Source organism: Phaenicophaeus curvirostris, chromosome 2 (genome assembly GCF_032191515.1).
Source record: "Phaenicophaeus curvirostris isolate KB17595 chromosome 2, BPBGC_Pcur_1.0, whole genome shotgun sequence".
NCBI lineage: Eukaryota > Metazoa > Chordata > Aves > Cuculiformes > Cuculidae > Phaenicophaeus > Phaenicophaeus curvirostris.
In genome coordinates this window covers 79,548,099-79,566,981 of record NC_091393.1, presented here as the reverse complement: position 1 = coordinate 79,566,981, position 18,883 = coordinate 79,548,099, and the positions used below count along the sequence as shown (strand labels likewise).

General features: G+C 41.1%; 1 protein-coding gene across 3 annotated transcripts in view; it reads left to right on the top strand.

Moving 5' to 3' along the window:
- Positions 1-18,883, top strand: part of TTC7A (tetratricopeptide repeat domain 7A) — a 178,223-nt gene that overhangs the window by 59,505 nt on the left and 99,835 nt on the right. For all 3 annotated transcript variants that reach the window (XM_069852629.1, XM_069852628.1, XM_069852630.1), the window contains exons 12-14: positions 7,704-7,821; positions 15,031-15,088; positions 18,360-18,432. In XM_069852629.1, coding sequence (XP_069708730.1) covers positions 7,704-7,821; positions 15,031-15,088; positions 18,360-18,432 — 249 coding nt within the window. The remainder of the gene's footprint in view (positions 1-7,703; positions 7,822-15,030; positions 15,089-18,359; positions 18,433-18,883) is intronic.

Below are 18,883 nucleotides of genomic sequence, written 5' to 3'. Positions count from 1 at the left end.
GGATTCTCGCATAACATCTATGAAATAATCTCTCAATACAGAACAAATCAAAGTAAAAACATGCATATATTCATACTGTGCCATGCAAATCACTATTTAAAAGAGCCTGATGCGGAAAAGGAATAAACACCCCCCAGCTTCTGTTGTGACAGTGAGACCAGATTATTAGCTGATGTAAGTTGGCACTACTCCACTGGCATATTAGTGGCACCATGCTGGCTTACATCAGCAGATGGTCTGCCCCATCAACCACTAGCTTTTGAGATTGGGCCTGCAGTAAACAATTGAGTGATAAAAACAATGTTATGGTCACCTTTTTCAGAATTACAGGGTTTCACAAATTAAAAAAAAAATCCAGAGTGAACAGTAAATCAGTGCTCCATTCATTGTAAAGGTTATGGTAGTTGTCTTGGAGGACCAGAAAAGCTCCAAATCTAGGGCATCTATATAGAGCACGCTTGTCTGGACAAGATGTGGTTGGACCTGTACTTAATAAAGCTCATGAGACAGATAAGTTTTTCAGCAAAGTTGGAACTTTTATACTTTGTCTAGACTATTATACAGGTGTTTTAAATGTCTTTGTAGTGGTCTCAGAATTACTTTTGAGGCTTCATGCTGCCCAATCTTCCAGTTTGGTGGGGGTTCAGCACAAAAGTTTGCTGAACTTCCATGTGAATGTTTGTAGCAAGTGAACATGAAGCCTGTTTATGTTTAGCCAGCTGTCTTTTAGCTTTTCTGAATGCGCTATGGGGTTTTTGACTGTTGAAGTTCAGAGTATTGATCATGTACCTTACAGTGGAATTTGTCCATACTGAGGTTGACATGCCTTGGTCCACTATAAATTCAGACTGTCACTTATTAAAAGGCTTGCTGTGATTTCCTCTTTCACTTGTCCTTCGCTGGCATGGCCTCAGCTGAACGGTCACTTGCCTACTTTGGCAATGACTTTGAACTGCAGCGAGAGTTGTAGGTTTTAATTTTTTAATAGTACAGTACTGTTAATTTCACTACTAATGTAAGTTCTCCAGGACCATGTTATGGCAGGTGTTGTGAAAATATCAGAATTTCTGCCTACAGGCAAGTTTTACGTACCAAATTTCTCCATTTTTAGGAGCCTTATTTAAAGGTATTTGGGGTTATATGATGCTTTCTTGTACTTTTTGCTCCACTGATTTCAATGGAGGCATGTTGAAAACTTTGTAAATACACATAAGGACAAGTAGTGTACAGTCCTGATATAGGCTTGAATCTTCTAGGACTCTGGAACAACTGAGAGTAGGAAGACATGGGGTGTGTTCTTACTATTTTCGGTGCCCCACACGTGATACTACAGGAATAGTATTGTGCTAAGCTTCTGTAGTACCAAATGATGCCAATATTATCAGCTAGTGTAAACTTTTGGAGGGACTGCACCCCATGGCAAAAGCTGTAGCACAAGATGCTGCTATGCCTTGCAGATATTTCCCTCATTTCTTTTAACTCACTAATCCTAGTGTGCACAGAGAAGTGCTCTGCTCCAACACTTTGCTGGGAAGATAGAGATTGTGCCATCCCTCAGGGAAGGGGAGAAGAAAGTGGGGTTGAGCCAGGCCAGACCATTCATAGAGTAATAAAAAGTGAGTAAGACACACCATGAGATCTGTGTTTGGGAGTGGAGGGAAGGTTGGCAGGATGTAGATTTAGAGCTGCATACTTCTGAGGTAACAGCTTATCATTCATTATTTTCACAGACCACTTAATCCGAGAGTGCTTCTCTCCCCTTCTATCCATTGTTGACCCTGTCACTACAGACAGTAAATGCTGTGCATGTGCTTGTACCCAGTTGCCTGGGAGCCCTAGAGTCGCATGGCAATGCTTAGGTCTTATTGTAGTACGAGTAATACTGGAAGATTAAATTTAGTCCCATTATTGGAATTATTTTGCCTGCTGAGTGGATACTCTAGAGTACCAACATCCCTACGGTGAGAGGCTACTAAGAAATCGGTGAATAATAAGGAGCTACTAGAGATTCCTTCCATATTTTAAAAGATATTCTTGCTTTACATCACAGCTGCTGTTATTGGGGTAATCCTGAGGGTTTTAGATATTGAAAATGACAAAGAATTTTGCCTTCTATAGATGTCCTTTGTGAACAAACCGCTCCTGCTGTAGAGGAGGAAAGGCCCAAGTATTCCTAAGCAGGGGGCTGAGTCTACAAGTTGATAGGCTTAGCACTGGTGACACATGGAAAAAAATGTTGGCTAGACATAGGAGTTCATTTTCTTGACATATGTAACATGATTCACTTTGTATGTTGTGAATTGCTGTGGAACAAAGCCTTTCTGTTACACTGTGCCTTACTGGTTACTTCCTCCCTATGCATTTTTCCTCTTGCTCTCTTTTCCCAGTATCTATTTTTTTCTCCTTTTTTAATTAGTCTCTATACTTACAAGCCAGTATAACAAAAAATGGTAAGACAAGGTTGGTCTAGCTGGTTAATATCATGTATAATTCTGCATAGATACCCTTTCCATAGGATGTGCATCTCTTATGGGTTTGGGTATCGATGTCCAGATGGGGATCTGTGAAAAGTGGTGTCCCTCAGTGGTCAGTACTGGGACCAGTGCTGTTTAATATTTTCATTGATGATAAAGACAGCAAGACTGAGTGCGCCCTCAACAAGCTTGCAGATGACACCAAGCTGAGTAGTGCAGTTGCCACACCAGAAGGATGGGATGTCCTCCAGAGGGGCCTGGACAAGCTGGAGAAGTGGGCCTGTGAGAACCTCATGAGTTCAGGGCCAACAACAACAAGGCCAAGTGCAAGGTCCTACACCTGGGTACGGGCAGTCCACGGTCTGGGACTTTTTGCAAGAGCTTGTAGTGATAGGATGGAAGGAAATGGCTTTAAGTTGGAGGCGGAAGATTTAGATTAGACGTTAGGAAGAAATTCTTCAAGATGAGGGTGATGAGACGCTGGAACAAGTTGCCTGGGGAATTTATGGATGCCCCCTCCCTGTAAATGTTCAAGGCCAGGTTGGATGAGGCCTTGAGCAGCCTGGTCTGGTGGGAGTTGTCCCTGCCATGGCTGGGGGCATTGGAACTAAGTGATCTTTAAGGTCCCTTCCAACCTAAACCATTCTATGATTTTGCCTTACTGGTGTCCAAATTCCCCTGTTTCACTAACCTTGTCTGCTGTCCTAAATCCAGTATCACTTGACATGTTTTCTGCCTCCTCCCTTGTGCATTCCTCTTTTTAAGAGCGGTAAGATGCCATTTCCATGCTGCTGTATGTCATCAATTTACTTGTTCTCAATTGTTCTAAGTCCGTGCTGGTGAGAACTGCGGCTCCTGCTTAAAGTTCCGGAGGGTGTTGATTCAGCAGGGTAGGGCTTGAGCTTTTCTAAAAACCATCTGGGTGGCAATAGGCCAGGGGACAGCACCTGCTGTTCCCCACTCCCTTGTCAGTATGCCCCTGGGCTCGGCTTGAGCACACATCAAAACTTGTGCTCAGATAACAAGGGTTTCTTGAACAGTCACTCTCTGTTTAAGGGAAGACATCCCCCAGGGTTACACAGCTAACGACTGTTTCTTTTCCATCAAAGATCACATAGGGGATGGAAGAGGGCAAAATCCTATCCCCACGGTGTTATAATCTTACTGGTGTCAGATTACAGTCTGGCAGCCTCTCTCTTCCCAAGTGCCAGGTATGGGCTTGTTTCTGGTATGGCGGAGAGGTTGCTTAACTAGTGCTTCCAGGTACCTCCTGACAGTTTATAGAACTTGAGTTCAAAATACAAAAGGTTCCTTTAAGTTGTTTTTCCCCCACACCTCTTTCTGAACTTTCTTCTGTGCAAGTCTCAGAGAAAGGAAGCCTCTTCCTGCAACCTGTGGTGCTGCCCTTCTCTCCACCAGCTATTCAGTGCAAAGTATGCAGAAAAATGTAAGAACAACGAGGGCCAAATTGAAGATACATCTGTGTGGCTGAGACTGTTTTTCACTGGCTACCTGTTAGTCTCTCAGAAGTGATTCCAAGGAAACTGAATTCAAGATGTTAACAGCACTTTTGATGCCAAAGAAATATCTTTTCCATGGTATTGGAAGCTGCCATTTATGCTGCTACCAACCAGGTAACAATAGTATGCTGTGCCATTCCCACTGTGGTGCAGGGCACGCGGCATCCTGTGGATTAGAACTTACTAGCAAGGGCCTATAAGTTGCAACAAAAAAGTTTTGGTCCATGTTCCTTGCCCTTGTAATGTGGCATTGTGTCACCTTAAGATTGGATGCCTCCTCTGAAGTGAATGAACCATTTGCATTCCCTTCATATTGATGGTGGCCCCTGGCTGTGCAGTAGGAGTAAAAATGGATGTGTTGATTCTCCTGATAAGCTTTCTGCTGCTTAGCTCACTTGTATGTACCTTGAGCTCGCAACTTCTGGGAGTCCCACAGAGTAAGACTTCACATACCTGGCACTGTGTGGGGAGAAGAGAACAGGGAAGCAGCTCCTGCTGCTTCAGGTCTAGTGGCAGTGTGTAGGAGCTCAGCTGGGAATGGTTGTCTCTGATGGGATTCCAGAGGGATTGATGCTGCGTTTGGAGGCGTTTCCCCCTCCTTTCCCCGTCCCTTTCCCATTGCCACAGCACAGAGTGGAGGCATCTCATATGAAAGACCCCCATAGACACAGCTTTACTGGCAGATCACTGCTCTGGCTCACTACTGGTCCCTCAGTCAGACATATGGAGAGGGAGTTTTCATCCAGACTGCAATCCAGTAAGGACAGTTTGCACTGGAGAGTTGAAACCTCATAATGGGTGACAAGAGTGAAAGGTTTGGCTTTTCACATTTGCCCAGAATGGTTGAAGAGTAGGAGAATGGGAGAAGAGGGGGCAGATGGCAGTCACAGCAGGGCTGGCAGGGGAAGTCACTGAGTGCTCTAAGAAGGAGAAATAAATGCTCTCATAAGCAAAACCAGCTGTGCTGGCGTTTGCAAGGCCACTTATTTTCAAAGGAGCCTTCAGCTGACACAAGTTTGCATTCATAAGAAACTTTGTGGCTGGTCAAAGTGCCCATAGTGTTTAGCATGAATAAATGTTTACAAGTATGTTTGTGCTAGAAGTGCTCTTTCAGCCATTCTGAGAAGTTGTGGTTTTAATTATTCATACAGTAGATTAATCTGACGCTCACAGGTGGCCCTGGATAACTGGCAGGAAAGAAAGCTCAATGGTGTGCTGCTGATTTATGCAGTGCAGGCCATCAGTCAGAGACTGGAAGCACCATCAGGTGACCATTCAGAGAAACAATGGAGCAAAATCTCTCCAATTTTAAATGTCTCCATTTTAACTCCAAACCTTTCATTTAATCTATTTTTTCATTCACTCTTCCCACCCCTACTCTTGATCCGCTAGTCATTAGGATTCCTTGTATAGCTGTTTTCTTCATCTAATGGAGCCTTCTTGGACAAAAGTATGTGTGGGGACAAAAAGGAGAAACAATGAAGAAAGAGAGTGGGAATACGGCTGTTCATGATCACAGAAGAGATTCATAATTAGTTTTTTGGCTGCAGAGATTTCATGTCTTACATAAAAGTTTGTGAGAGCTGAAGAATTCAATTATTGTTTCATGGGGAGGGGTGTTTTGTTGTTGGTTGGGTTTTTTTTTAATTTTGTTGCAAATCATGGGACATTCTCTTCTTCCATCGCCCTGGGCTCTGGTCCAGCACATGCTTCATTGTGCGGTAGGGAAGTCAGTAGGGTTATTGATGGGATTAAGAAATCTCCTGGGACAAACCTCAATCTTCTTGATGTGATCAGAGTTTAAAGAGTCTCATCTGAGCATCATTGAAGTCAGTACAACTACTTCCAGTCCTTTCAGTAGACTTTGGATTATGCTGTTCAAGACAGACCTTGCAATTTAGTTGGTAGCCTCAAGTATGCCCCAAGAGGGTATTTCTTTTTCAATTAATAGTTTCCACATTCATAACTGACTAGGCAGTCCGTAAGACTGTAATGCTTTCATAGTGCTTTCAGGGAAGAGTTTGATGATAAAACATGAGTTCGTCATTGGGTTGACTGATCCAAGGTTTCAGAAATTTGAGAACTCTTGGTCTACATCAGTTTTGAATTGTGTGGCCTCAAGGAACTGTACAACTGAGGAAAAGATCTAAGAAATACTGATGAAGTCCTTTGTTTATGAAGCTGTCAGTTGATTTGTCACCTGAATGTCTTCAAGTGATGTAACTAGGAGACCCATTGACAGGGTAATGTCTCAAGTCAAGTAGGTTTTGTTTGTAGGTAGCATATTTGCAGATCACTGCAGAAGGGAAGTTTTTAGTCTGCTGGGACGTTTTGATTCCAGTTCATTATAGGTAACTCCTTTTATATTATAAGGAACTATGAGATGCTGAAGCCCTGACAAAACTGAGGATTAAGAGAGCACATTTCAGTTACTTCTGTAGTACTCATGTCTAAAACAGTTGGATTTCAAACAAAGATTTATTTACTCAAAATTAAACAACCTTATCCCAGAAAGCTAGTTGCCACGTAATACAAGTTTCTAAAAGGAGGATTTTTTGGATCATGTAATGTTGTTTGTTTCTTGATTGGGGATGAATCTGATTATGGTTGACAGGATCTGCAGACTATCTTGTACAGAAATGAGATCTTCCTGTAGGCTCTGTGTCTTTCAGACGTTACTTCCATCTTTTGCCTGTACTTCTCCAACCTACACCTTTCTAGATATGTACAGTTTACAGCTCTTAGTCTTTTTCTACTTATAATGGGACAGTGATGTTAATGAGAGGTTAAAGATTAAAATGAGGATCACTGTATTCTGTAATAAAGTACTCAAATTATTTTTTGTTCAAAATTCTCATTAAATCAGATTTTAAAGATATGGAAACTTTATATTTTCATTAGATTTAATCTGCATGGTCAGCTGGAAAAGAAGGTTGGAGGAAGCAGTCTGTATTGTAGTAGAAGAGACCAACTTAGGTATTTCACTATTTTGGAAGCTGATCCTGAGAGATTCTGACTGCTTTCTCTTCCCATTACAATCTGTAATATGAAATGCATTTTCAAGGAAATAGTGTCTTTGGAAAAGATGGAAAATGTGGCTAGTGCAGCATGAACTGCTAAGGTAGTGTGGTATTTCAGATCAAAATTTGTGTCCTCAGTTTGCTGCCTTTTTCTTGTGGCACCAGAACTGCAAGCGGCAGCTGAACTCAGCTTGCAGTGAAGTGCTTTCCTGTTATACTTATTTAACATTTTAAAAGGAAGTAAAATTTGATACGGTTTAAAAACATTATACAGCAAAAGTAGATGATCTTCCTTTGAAGGAAGAAACTTGTTAGACCTTTCAATGTACTACTAGGATAGTATATATGTAGTCAGTCAATCCAGCATTTGTATTTAAGGCTGCATAATTGAAGCATGCTTGAAGGGAAGTATAAAAATAAGGTAGTGTCCTTCATTAACCTTAAGCATCTGGAAATAGTTTGGGGTGGATGCCTAAAACAAAACCAGAACTTTTCTCAAAAGTATGCAAGTGCACCAAGGTCTGCCAGCCTGACCTTCTGTGTCCTCCTTTCTGTGAGTGTTTACTGTGATCACTGAAAGGCCTTGTATGAATGGCTCTTGGATCACTTACAGGTAAGTTTAATAGGATGATCTTATTGAAGCAAGTATAAAGGAAGTGCCTGTGAGTCTCACCCTAACCCTTTTGCAGCTGGAAGAAGGAGAACACTTTGCTAAAACGGTGATAGACATGGGTGAGGATGCTGGAGAGTCCCTAGCGAAGGGTTACCTGGCACTGGGCCTGACATACAGTCTTCAAGCTACTGATGGTGAGTTTATCCTGTTTGTCAGATATGTTGTGTGAAGGGCATCTGTTCAAAGTCTTCAGTGCAGGCAACAGATATTTATTAGAAACTCTGCTTTTAGTGCTGACTAGACATGAAAAACAATCAGTTTGCAAGACAAATGGGGACTGTTCACTTGCTCAGAGAATTGTCTTCTGTGGTAACAAATGTGAAGATTTTAGGTAAAGGAAGAAATGCAAATCATTACTTAGGAGATGATAATCTGACTGTAGCCAACAGTGCTTGGTGTACTTTACTTGAATATTTGTAATACATTTCTTTCATTTATTTATACAACAAAAAGTAAAAGTTTCCATGTATTTTCATATTTTTGTCACCCACTCATAAATCACATAAAGAAATACAATCCAAGAACTGGAGTCAGAAATGTCTGACTTCAATTCCTGGCATGATATCGATTCCCCACAGAGATTCAGCATCTTTGTGATGTTGTTTCTTTCTCTACTTGGAGATAAACAAGATAAAAATATGTACTTCACTGGTACACGTGGATGTTGACTACATACAGACCCCTGAATGTAACAAGTATTTTACTTTAATGCTGCTTGCTTGGGGTTTGAATAACTGAATAATGGGCTCCTGCAGATATAGTGCTTGGTAGCCAGAAGGGCTGGAATTCCTATTGTTTGGGAGCGTTTGAGCTCTGACCTTCCTCAAGCTCACAGGTGGGAAAATATCTTAGTTTCTTCTATGGCTTCTAACATAAGTAGAGGGCTTTCTAATGTAGTTTCTTTGAATAATGGCTGAACCAGTGTGTTCCTTGATCAATTCGTCAGTCCTGCCCACATGCAAGCAATGGCTTTTCTGTTGAATGGGCCCCGTAGAGGTGAACCAACTCCTCCCGGCAAATGAGCCTGAAACAAAGCTAAAATGACTGGATAGTATCACGGAAGAATGCTGGTCTTGCAGGTTACACAGAATTTTCCAAGGCATGTGTATGAAGAAATGGCTTGTGCTCTTCAATGGTGCAAGCTGGTGGTTTTTTTCAGCCAGCCATATCTGATCAGCTGTTCTGAGAACTGATTTCCACCATGGAGGCTAAGAGGCATTGTAGGTCTCTTCAGGAATCCATTTCTCTATGTCAGAATAGTTCCACTTAGAAAATTCATGTGGAGGAACATATGTCCTTCCTATCTTGAACTTTCTCATATTTTTAAATTCGTTAAATATCAAGTTCTGCTTAACAGTCTTAACTTCTTAGGGCATTTTGCCAAATGTTTTTTAAACTGCCCCTAAAGCTGTACAAGATCCCAGAGATAATTTTCAGAGATGGAAGGTTTCCTGTGTTATCCCACTGCAAACCACTTGTTATCCTCAGTATGGAAGAAGGTGGTTTCTGAAGAATGGAGTTGTAGAGGCGTATGCTCTAATAATAATTCGGTGCAGCAAAACGTGAGTTGGAAACTTTTATTCTGGAAGAGAAGTCTTCTCTGAGTTTTCAAGAGATTAGTTCAGATACTGTAATAAGTGTCCTTCTTAATGTAAACAAAACAGTCTTCACGACAACTGCCTTGAATTTTCCAGGTTAGCATCTGATTTATATTATGAAACAGTGGAATATCTGCCTTCTCCTTGTATCTATAGCCTTTAAGGCAATAGGGCCAGTCACTCAGTTATTTGAGGGAGATCTAAAGACTGTATTTCCATCGTTCAGGCTATATTTTAATAAAATGGATTGAGTCCTTTACAAGTGTTCTTATGATGATCATGAATATGGAATGGCATTTTACTAGCAAATGTCAGATTTGCACTAACAAGATGTTTTTCATTAGCACCGTTTAAAAATCTTATCAGAGTGAGGATGCAAGAGTAGAGCACGCTTAGAGGAAGATAACAACTCACTTTTTTAACCCTGCTTCATATTGTCGATCTTGTTTATCCTTGTGTTTATGCCACTTCATAGTGACACTTCCAGACACACAATCAAATACCTGTGTATGTATGTTTTCCCTAACTTTCCGCTTGAGCTGACTTCCAGTGAGTCAGCATTTCCAATGACAGCTAAGTATTTTGGAGACATGTGACCAGTTCCCTTATAAACCTTACAGCGTTATATCAAGATGCTTTTTCCATCCAAGGTTACACTTTCTTATTTAATATATCCTTTTAGTAAATATTTTTTGTTTCTCCTCCTGTGTGATAAAGGCACTGAGGGCCTTTTCTTTGTGACCTGCAAAAATCACTTGCTAAAAAGCAGTCTGAAAAGAGTATCCTACTGAATGACAGTTCAAAGAACTTGTGGGAGCATTTGGTCATAAGTCACCTTACGACTATTAGATTTACTCCTGGATGAAATAAGACTTCCTGAAGCTTATGCTGGGTAGCAGTTTGAGAAGGTTCCTTGTTCTTAATGTCTAACCACATGTTTCTTGAATAGGTCTTATTGAAGTAGCTGAAAGATGTGTCATCAGAAGAAGTCATCGACACTTCTGCCTCACTCTTAAAAGCACAGATCTCTTGTTCATACAGAATGTCCATCCAGTTTTCTGCAGATCTGTTCCCAGTGGGTCAATGTCAACAGCAAACCTTTCTCTTTTTCTTGTAGTTCCAGTTTTGACTTAAGTTGTATTGTCAGCTTTGCCCTCCTTAGGCCTGGTGAAGCATCTGATGAAGACAGGGGTAAGTGAGATGAATTACACAAAGAATAAAGAGGAAGGATCAGGTTGAGAATGTATTGTGAAATACAAGTACTGTTCTTTCCTACCGTCACCACCTCACATCTTGTGAAATCTTTGTAGACTTAATAGACCCTCAGTCTTGCAGAGATGAGAGATTGTGCTGTATCTCAGCTTTCATTTAGGATTTTGGTATAAGGCCATGGATCAGGGACTACATTGGAAACTTTTTCTGTCTTTTTCTTGTAGATTTTATCAATAATCAGTATACTGACAGCACTAGTTAATGGTAAAAAAGAAATAGACATTGCTTATTAGTGAACAAACCCATCATTTTTGCTTCTGAAGATAACAGTCAACACAAGAAATCGTTAATTATAATTCTGGGTGCTAAATCTGTACGCCTTGCCACATTAGGTGTCATAACACAAAGGAATCTTTTTTGAAACTCATTCATAGGTGCAAGAATATGCATTGGTGTTTTAGATCAGAAATGTATTTTTGAAGTCAGTCTTTCCATCCACATAATCATAGAATAGTTTGGGTTGGAAGGGACCTTAAAGATCATCTAGTTCCAACCCCTCTGCCATGGGCAGGGACATCCCACTAGATCAGGCTGCCCAAGGCCCCATCAAACCTGGCCTTGAACACCTCCAGGGATGGGGCATCCACAGCTTCCCTGGGCAACCTGTTCCAGTGTCTCACTACTCTCATGGTGAAGTTCTTCCTTATGTCTAGTCTAAATCTGCCCCTCCAGTTTATACCCATTCCCCCTAGTCCTATCACTACAAGCTTTTGTGAACAGTCCTTCCCCAACTTTCTTCTAGGACCCTTTCAGGTACTGGAAGGTTGCTATAAGGTCTCCTCAGAGCCATGCTGAACAACCCCAACTCTCTCAGACTCTCCTTGTATGAGAGGTGCTCCAGCCCTCTGATCAGCTTTGTAGCCCTTGTCTGCACCCATTCCAACAGTTCCTTATCCTTCTTATGTTGAGGATTCAAGAACTACACACAGTACTCCAGATGAGGTCTCAGAAGAGAGGAATAGAGGGGCAGAATCACCACCCTCGACCTGCTGGCCACGGTTCTTTTGATGCAGCCCAGGATACGGTTGGCCTTCTGGGCTGTGAGCGCACACTGCTTGCTCATGCCGTGCTTCTCATCCATCAGCACCCCCAAAAGTCCTTCTCCTCAGGGCTGCTCTCAATCACACAAACCCCCATCCTGTACTGAAACGATTATTAATAATTAGCTGACCTATCCAGCCAACGCACCCTAAGCCACACGCAACCCTAAAAATGCACTTGCAGTGCTCACCATCCAGTTTTGCAGAACACAAATTATTGTGCTGCATAAATAAATCTAATAATGCTGCAGTTGCTAATGGGTGTTCGGTCCATGGAATTAAGACTAGAACTAGACCCTGTCCCCGTGTTTGTAGTTCTGATGCTGATCCTCAGCATTAAGTGTTCACTCCATGCATTCATAGCTACTGTGCTGCATCTGCTTACTAACACAGAACTTGCCCTCCTCCATTTTCAAATGTGACTTTAAAGCTTCCTGTTAAGGTAACAAAATGTTGCTGAAGGTCCACTTGACTTTTGGTAAGGCTTAAACTCCCTTAAAAGTCCAGAGTGCTTTAGAAAATAAATCTTGGGCTCCTACAACGGCCTTTGCAAAAGTATTGTGTCTTACAGGAATAACTGACGAAGTTTCAGAAACTTGCAACTCCCCTGTGCTCTCAGCCTTATTGTGGACAAGCTGCTTTGCAGGTTATTTTAGTCTAAGTAAGAAGTCATACAGCATTTTAGTTGGTAGAACTTAAGCAGCCATGCTTACTGTGTGTAAAGTTGGATAGAGGCTGAAGAATTCATTAGTGCTGTCAACCTCGGAGAATGGAGCAAAACATTTAGAAGTTTAGTCAGACCCACTTGATTTGATCTTCCTGATGCAAGCTTTTCTTTGTCTGAAGAGAGAGCTTTTCAGTGATACAAGTAGGTAGCAGTGATGATAACTGCTTTCAACAATTTCAGGGTAGGGTATCCATAACATCTTGGGACAATGTGGTCTAGTGTATTGCCACCCTCATAGTAAAGAATTTCTTCCTTACATGTAGTCTAAATCTACTCTATTTTAGTTTATAACCATTACCCCTTGTCCTGTCACTGCAGGCCCTGCTAAGAAGTCTGCTCCCATCTTTCTCATAGGCCCCCTTTAAGTACTGGAAGGTGGTACTTCAAGTCTTCTCTTCTCCAGGCTGAGCAACCTCAACTCTCAACCTTTCTTCATAGCAGAGGTATTCCATCTCGCTAATAATTTTCATGGCCCTCCTCTGAATTCACTCAGACAGGTCGATGTTTGTCTTATACTGGGGGCCCCAGAGCTGAACACAGGGCTCCAGCTGAGGTCTCATGAGAGCAGAGCACAGATTGAAAATCGCCTCCCTGACCTGCTGGCCAAGCTTCTCTTTGTGTGTGCCTCCCCAAATCACTTTTCATTCCTTTTTTTTTCCTAATTTATCTCCTTTAGCTATAAAGGCCCTGTAAATGACGTGTTTAGCTTGCAGCTTCAGTCCTCAGTATTGTGAAACACAAATTTCTATGTGTTTATCCAAGACAGACACAAATCTAGAAATGGACAAGATTTCCAACTTATTTGTAGCTGAAGATATAGTTCATATTATGGGAGATGGAACTCACATGCTGTTTCCCAGCAGTGGAGAGGCAAAGCTGACTAATTGTAAAGTAATCACTTCATTTCCATAGCATCTTTTGTGATCTTTCTGACTACAACCTGAACATCAGTCAAATCTTTTGCCAGGTAGAACCTAAAAGCTCTACTAGGTTTTCCATTTGCTGTTCATTTTGGGGGGCAAATAGTAAAATTTCTTTTTCTGTCTTCCTCATTGTATGGCATCTCCAGAGCTGCTCTTTAACTTACATAAAGGATCTTGTAGTTTTCCTGAGAAGCAGAACCTGACATATTTTTTCTGAAAGGATCAAATCCTTTCCTACGCCTCCTCAAGCATTTTTATGTTTACATCAATCTTGATTCTTGTAATATTTTTCCTATATTTTCCTCCTATGTTACCTTTATCCAGTGTTTGGCAGTGGACCTGAATACTCAGTTTAAGGCTGTGGGAGTGAAGTGTTTCCAGCTACTTCTAATAAATGCTTCCTTTTGCATAAAAGTCCATGTCTTCAAATTTATTCTTTAAACTGCAGATTTTTTGTTCATTTTTTACTACTTAGAGTAGATTTTGTTGCATAAACAATTTTAATCTTTGTGATTTGGGAAATCCTAAAGATTGTTGTTTCTCCAATATGAACCTGGTCTTTTGAAGAACTGATGGAAGATACAGGAATAAAAAATTTGTGACCACTGTATAGCAAAATAAATTACTTTCAAAGTTTCACTGACTAGCATGTTTTGCAATTGAAAGACATTTATTACCTTTGTACATCATATAGAAGAACACAACAACTCTTTTGTTATAATAACTTTTAAGAATACTTGAATTTTACCTGATTTTGTTGCTTTAGTATATACTACATACTAACTTTCTATCCTGGAGCTTAAACTGACTTGATGTGTGATGTCAAATATATTCACAGATGGATGTTTGCTAATGGATTAACTACTCGTAACTTTTTCGTGCTGTTAATCAATAGCTCTCAAATTCAGGATAGGCAGAACGAAAACAACTGCTGTGCAAAATCTGAAAGCTAAGAACCAGAAGAAGCCAGCCAATATACTTGTGAAAATTATTGCTAGCTTTCCAGATATTTTGCATTTGAGAAAGCCATGCTTCTCTAAGGTCTTCCATTGTTCCCATGGCCCTTGATGATGATGGTATCTTATCATACCTTGGTATAATGAGAACTTGATTCTTCTCCTTTTATGGTTTTGACTAGGAATTATTTCACAGGTTGAGAAGGGAGTACAGTGGACAGGATCCTTTAGTCAAGCAATTGGAGACACCAAGAAAGGCTTTAGGGCTAATGCCGCACCTGAAGTAGCCTAAAAGTCTGCTGTGGTCTCAAGGGAGGTGGTGCGGTGTGTTGTCAAGGGTTTTGTCATCAAGCTGTAAATTTGTCTCCTGGTGTTCCCTATTCAACCTGCAACAGCCTCCTACACGAAGATGGTGGTGGAGACAGTCCGTATCTGAGTCAGAATGTGTTGCTAGTTACTGCTTTTAGCATATACACCAACCTGGCAGAAGTCATGTTATACTCTTAGTATTTAGTTAGCGTATGTCCCCTTCTCCTCCCAGACCCCTTCAGTGGCATATGTAAATAAAAAATGCTTTGGTATTTCAGACAAGGGAGTTGGAAGAGTCTTAAATAGGAATGAAAACGAGAATTTGAGTTAAAATACTGATTTTGTGCCGTTCTTTAAAATCAAATTGGCATCTTTTGCAGCCATGAACATACGCACCACCAGATTGCCACAGGTTTTATGCTTCTAGTTTGAAATACTCTATGCATGTGTAACTATTTATTTGTTTAATTTAAAACATTGAAATCAACGCTTAAATGGCAGTGTATTTTGTCCTACAGCTACTCTCAAGGGCACTCAGGATGAATTAAACAAGAAAGCACTTCAGACTTTGGAGAGGTAAGTAGGAATCTTGCGAATACTTGCATTGTGTAGTTCTTTGGATGAATTCAGGATAATTTTTTTAATGTTTATTTTCTACTGTGTAAGGCTTCCTTGCCTGAAAGTTTTACAAAAGTTCAATGTATTTCAGCAAGTCAGTCAAAACCATACCTGATGGCTAAATCCATTGCTTATTTGATTGAATGTCTAAGGTAAGAGTACCTGTTCTGCCACTAAAGTTAAAATCACCTTAGCCCTAAATTAGCTGCAGTGAGATTTAAAGTGCTGGGAAATGCAGCTTCCTCACGTGATGCCAGCATGTGGAAAGCTAATTTTCTCTCCATTTCTGTGTGAAACGCTTAAACGCCTATTTCCCGTGTGGTAGGAAAGTACCTTCACCACCAGGGTGTAGGCTGCTATGGGGTGACCTGGCATCAGTGCACTTTGGAGGGAGGGAATGATTGCTGTCCTAGGGAGTGTTTACATGAGCTGTTGTATGAGAAGGAGGTCTGTGGAGCTAGTGGTACAAAGCATTGGCGACTCACATGTTCTTCAATACTGGAATTTGTTGGGGAGTCTGATCCAATGGCTCTGCCCTCAAAGCGCGTGAATTGAGCTTATCTGGAACTACAGTTACCTGAAGTCAAACTGCCTGGGTTAAAAACCACTTTTATCTTTTTCTGTTGTGGTAGAGAGGTGACGTATGAACTTCCTGATCTGTTACAGCTAAGTTACATCACCCAAAATACGTTAAGTGGTGTTTGGGCAGTTAACATTGTAGATATAGATGCTTACAGACTTCAGATGGCAACTAAATGGAAGCTTATATGATATGAATCTTGATCTGAAGTATCGAATTCTGGGTTTGTAATGGTCAAAAAGTGAAGAAAGTTTGAGATTTCTGGTATCTCAAAATACAGATGTAGCAAGTTGAACATGTTACTGGATCTTACCTCTTGTTCTGATGCTGGACAAGGAGTCATCCAGCATGTTTGTCTTGCCCTGCTTTTGCAGTGGTTGCATGTAGTAAGCAGAAGCCACAGATATAATTTTGGATATTTACTCTATGGAGATCTGGAAGACAAAATTTTAAAAAGGAGTATACTTTAAGTGGCTTTAGTTCCTGGATTCCAATGTAGTAATTTCACTACTGCCCAATTTTGAAGTAATTGCAGTGCTGCAGTGCTTTCAAACTGCATTTATTTTTGTTGTTTGACCTTTCCCACTGGCTGTGGCTTGTTTTCATTGTATCTTTACTCTAGCTAGGAAGCAGACGAGCTTTCATCCAAACGTTAGGATCTCAAAATTCAGCCAACAGGGGTGTTGTGATAATACACTGATTACTATTGTCTTCCTAAATGCCTAAATTTGGTTTCTTCTTTTTCTCTTCCTTGTTTTTTTACCTGTTTTTAAAGTATACGTATGATCTCTCAGGCCGAGGTTTGGCCTGTAGCCATCTTTATAAGTGGCCTTTTTGGTTGGAAAATTGGTTCAAATATTTTTCTAGTACCTTTTGAGGAAACTAAACAGTAAAGAAGAAACCTTTGTTTCTGTCCAAAAGCACTGTTAATCTCTTCTCCCATACAGCCATGTGAACTTTGCCCTGTTATTTGTTGTTGGAAAGGCTACTTATTTGCCAACTTGCTCCAGCAGCTTAGGGCAAAGCTGGATTGTATCTTATGGAGTCTTCTTCTTGTTGTTTGTTTTTGTGAGTTCTTTTGTTTTGTTTTTGTTTTGGGGGGTTTTGTTTAGTTTTTTTGGTTTTTTTCTTAAAGTAGGGTAAGAAAATAGTGACTTGCCTGTACTAATTGTACCCTGATGTCTTTGGCACTGCTTCAGAATCCTTGAGTGCTACCTTGACTTACAGAGTTACAGGATGCATTGAGTCCATTTAGTTCTAGAGACATTAGTTATAAAAATCAGCTCCAACAGCGTCTTGCTGGCAGTCCAGGATGGGATTTGAAAGGTGGCTGCCATTAAAACGGTGTGTAGGTTGTGTTCTGAAGTAATTCTTTGATTTTTCTTTGTTTATTTGTTTGTTTATTATTAGCAAATGAATAGTTTTGGTAGGCTTTTTGACTATCAGCCTTGTCAGCCTGTAGTTTCTCCCTTATAAGCAGGTTAATCATGCTCGCTTTGGGCAGGGCAATGCAGGTGCAGGCTTCCCCGGTGTCCTGGAATGCAGCCCAGAAAGAGGTCAGCAATGTCAGTTGGTCTTCCTCATCTCTCCCATGTGAAATGACTTCCCTGAGCTGTAGAGCTAGGAGTGAGCTCCGTGGGTCAGCAAGGGGATAATCTACTGGTCTCTGGGCTGGGCTACCAGAGTGGCATGAGCTAGTGCCCCACATTACTTCAATGTTAGGTCCCCAAAATACTGTCTTCACATTGCCGTGGTTAATGACTTCTCCATAGCCTAGAAAGCTCAGGCTGCACTTTTGTGCTCAGCATAGTCTGAGAGGGATTGTTCTGCCCTGGTTGTCCATTCCTGTTCCCTTCCTTCCACAAGGCTGTGTGAAGGGCCTCCACAACTGGTTCTGGTGACACTGCAGGCTTCACTAGCAGAAGGATCACTGTAGTGCACAGTGTTGCCTGTGATGGGCTATAACGTAATATCTAAGAGGTCCAAGCTTAAGAAGTAAGGGCTTTGTTTTTGGTCCAGGCTCAACTCCTGACATCAAATCCTCATTCCTCCCTCAAGTGTCTTCCAAATTAGGAGTCTACTGTCAATGATTAGACTAGAAGCTGCAGGGTGAAAGATGTTTTTGTGTGTTTGAGAACCAGCTCACGTCATAGACTCCTGATCTTTAGTTGTCTGCATGCTCATAGTCACAATAATAACAGAAACAGTTATTACTTTTTCAGTGCTAACCTAACTCTCTCCTATTGTTTGAAAAATGGCAATATAGTAACAAGTCGGACAACTATGTCCCTCAAGTAAATTACATAAAATAATGTTTTTAAGGGGTTTGACATGAGTTCAGAGCTGCTTTCTCCATATAAGTTATCCAAGTTCCAAAACTTTAAGTGGTGTTTAGTGAAGGAGCATGTAAGTTGTATAACATCCTGGCAGTTGTGTCTCTCATACTTTTCCCTGTGAGCTTGGCTTAGCCAGGCCAGCACTGATCTGCGCTTTGTCTTGTTTTGGGGTGCTCCCCTGTTATAGGACTAGTTTTCTGTAGGAGAGGACTGGATTTTGTTCTGTGCTTGTGTGTGACTCATGGTGAAGGAAATCTGTCAAGTATAATCTAACAGTCACTTTTCTTTTTGTATTGTGTGGTCGTCCTTAAAGAGCACGTGACTTGGCCCCAGAAGACCACCAAATCATCCTCTACCTATCCCTGCAGCTGGCCCTTGTCAGACAGGTATGTGCAATAATTGGCCACCACTAGATCGGGAGAAGGCGGGAGAAGGACAGTCCAACTGAACAAGACCCAGACTTGCTAAACAAGGTCCCTCCCTTCCTACGTTGTAATTGATAACAATCAATCAGAATATGTTCTTGTAAGATATTTTTATATTATTATTTTTTAAACTAATTCTGTAGCACATGAAATGAACTTCCCTAGGTCATGCATTCAGTTCTGACTCCTGAGCACTCTCGTTCCTACTTGGAGCAATTTTGTCCATGTGGTGTGAGTGAGGTGTGTTTATTCCTGTTCCCTGGGTATCATACTGTGTCCTGCTGCAGGCCGCTCCAAAGGCTCTCTGATTACTGCCCGGTTCTGTATCATGCCAGATCGCTTGCTGTCTACCCTGGGGATTGGTTTATTCCATACTTGGGCACGTTTGCTGTTAGGCTTTGACGGGCGCTGG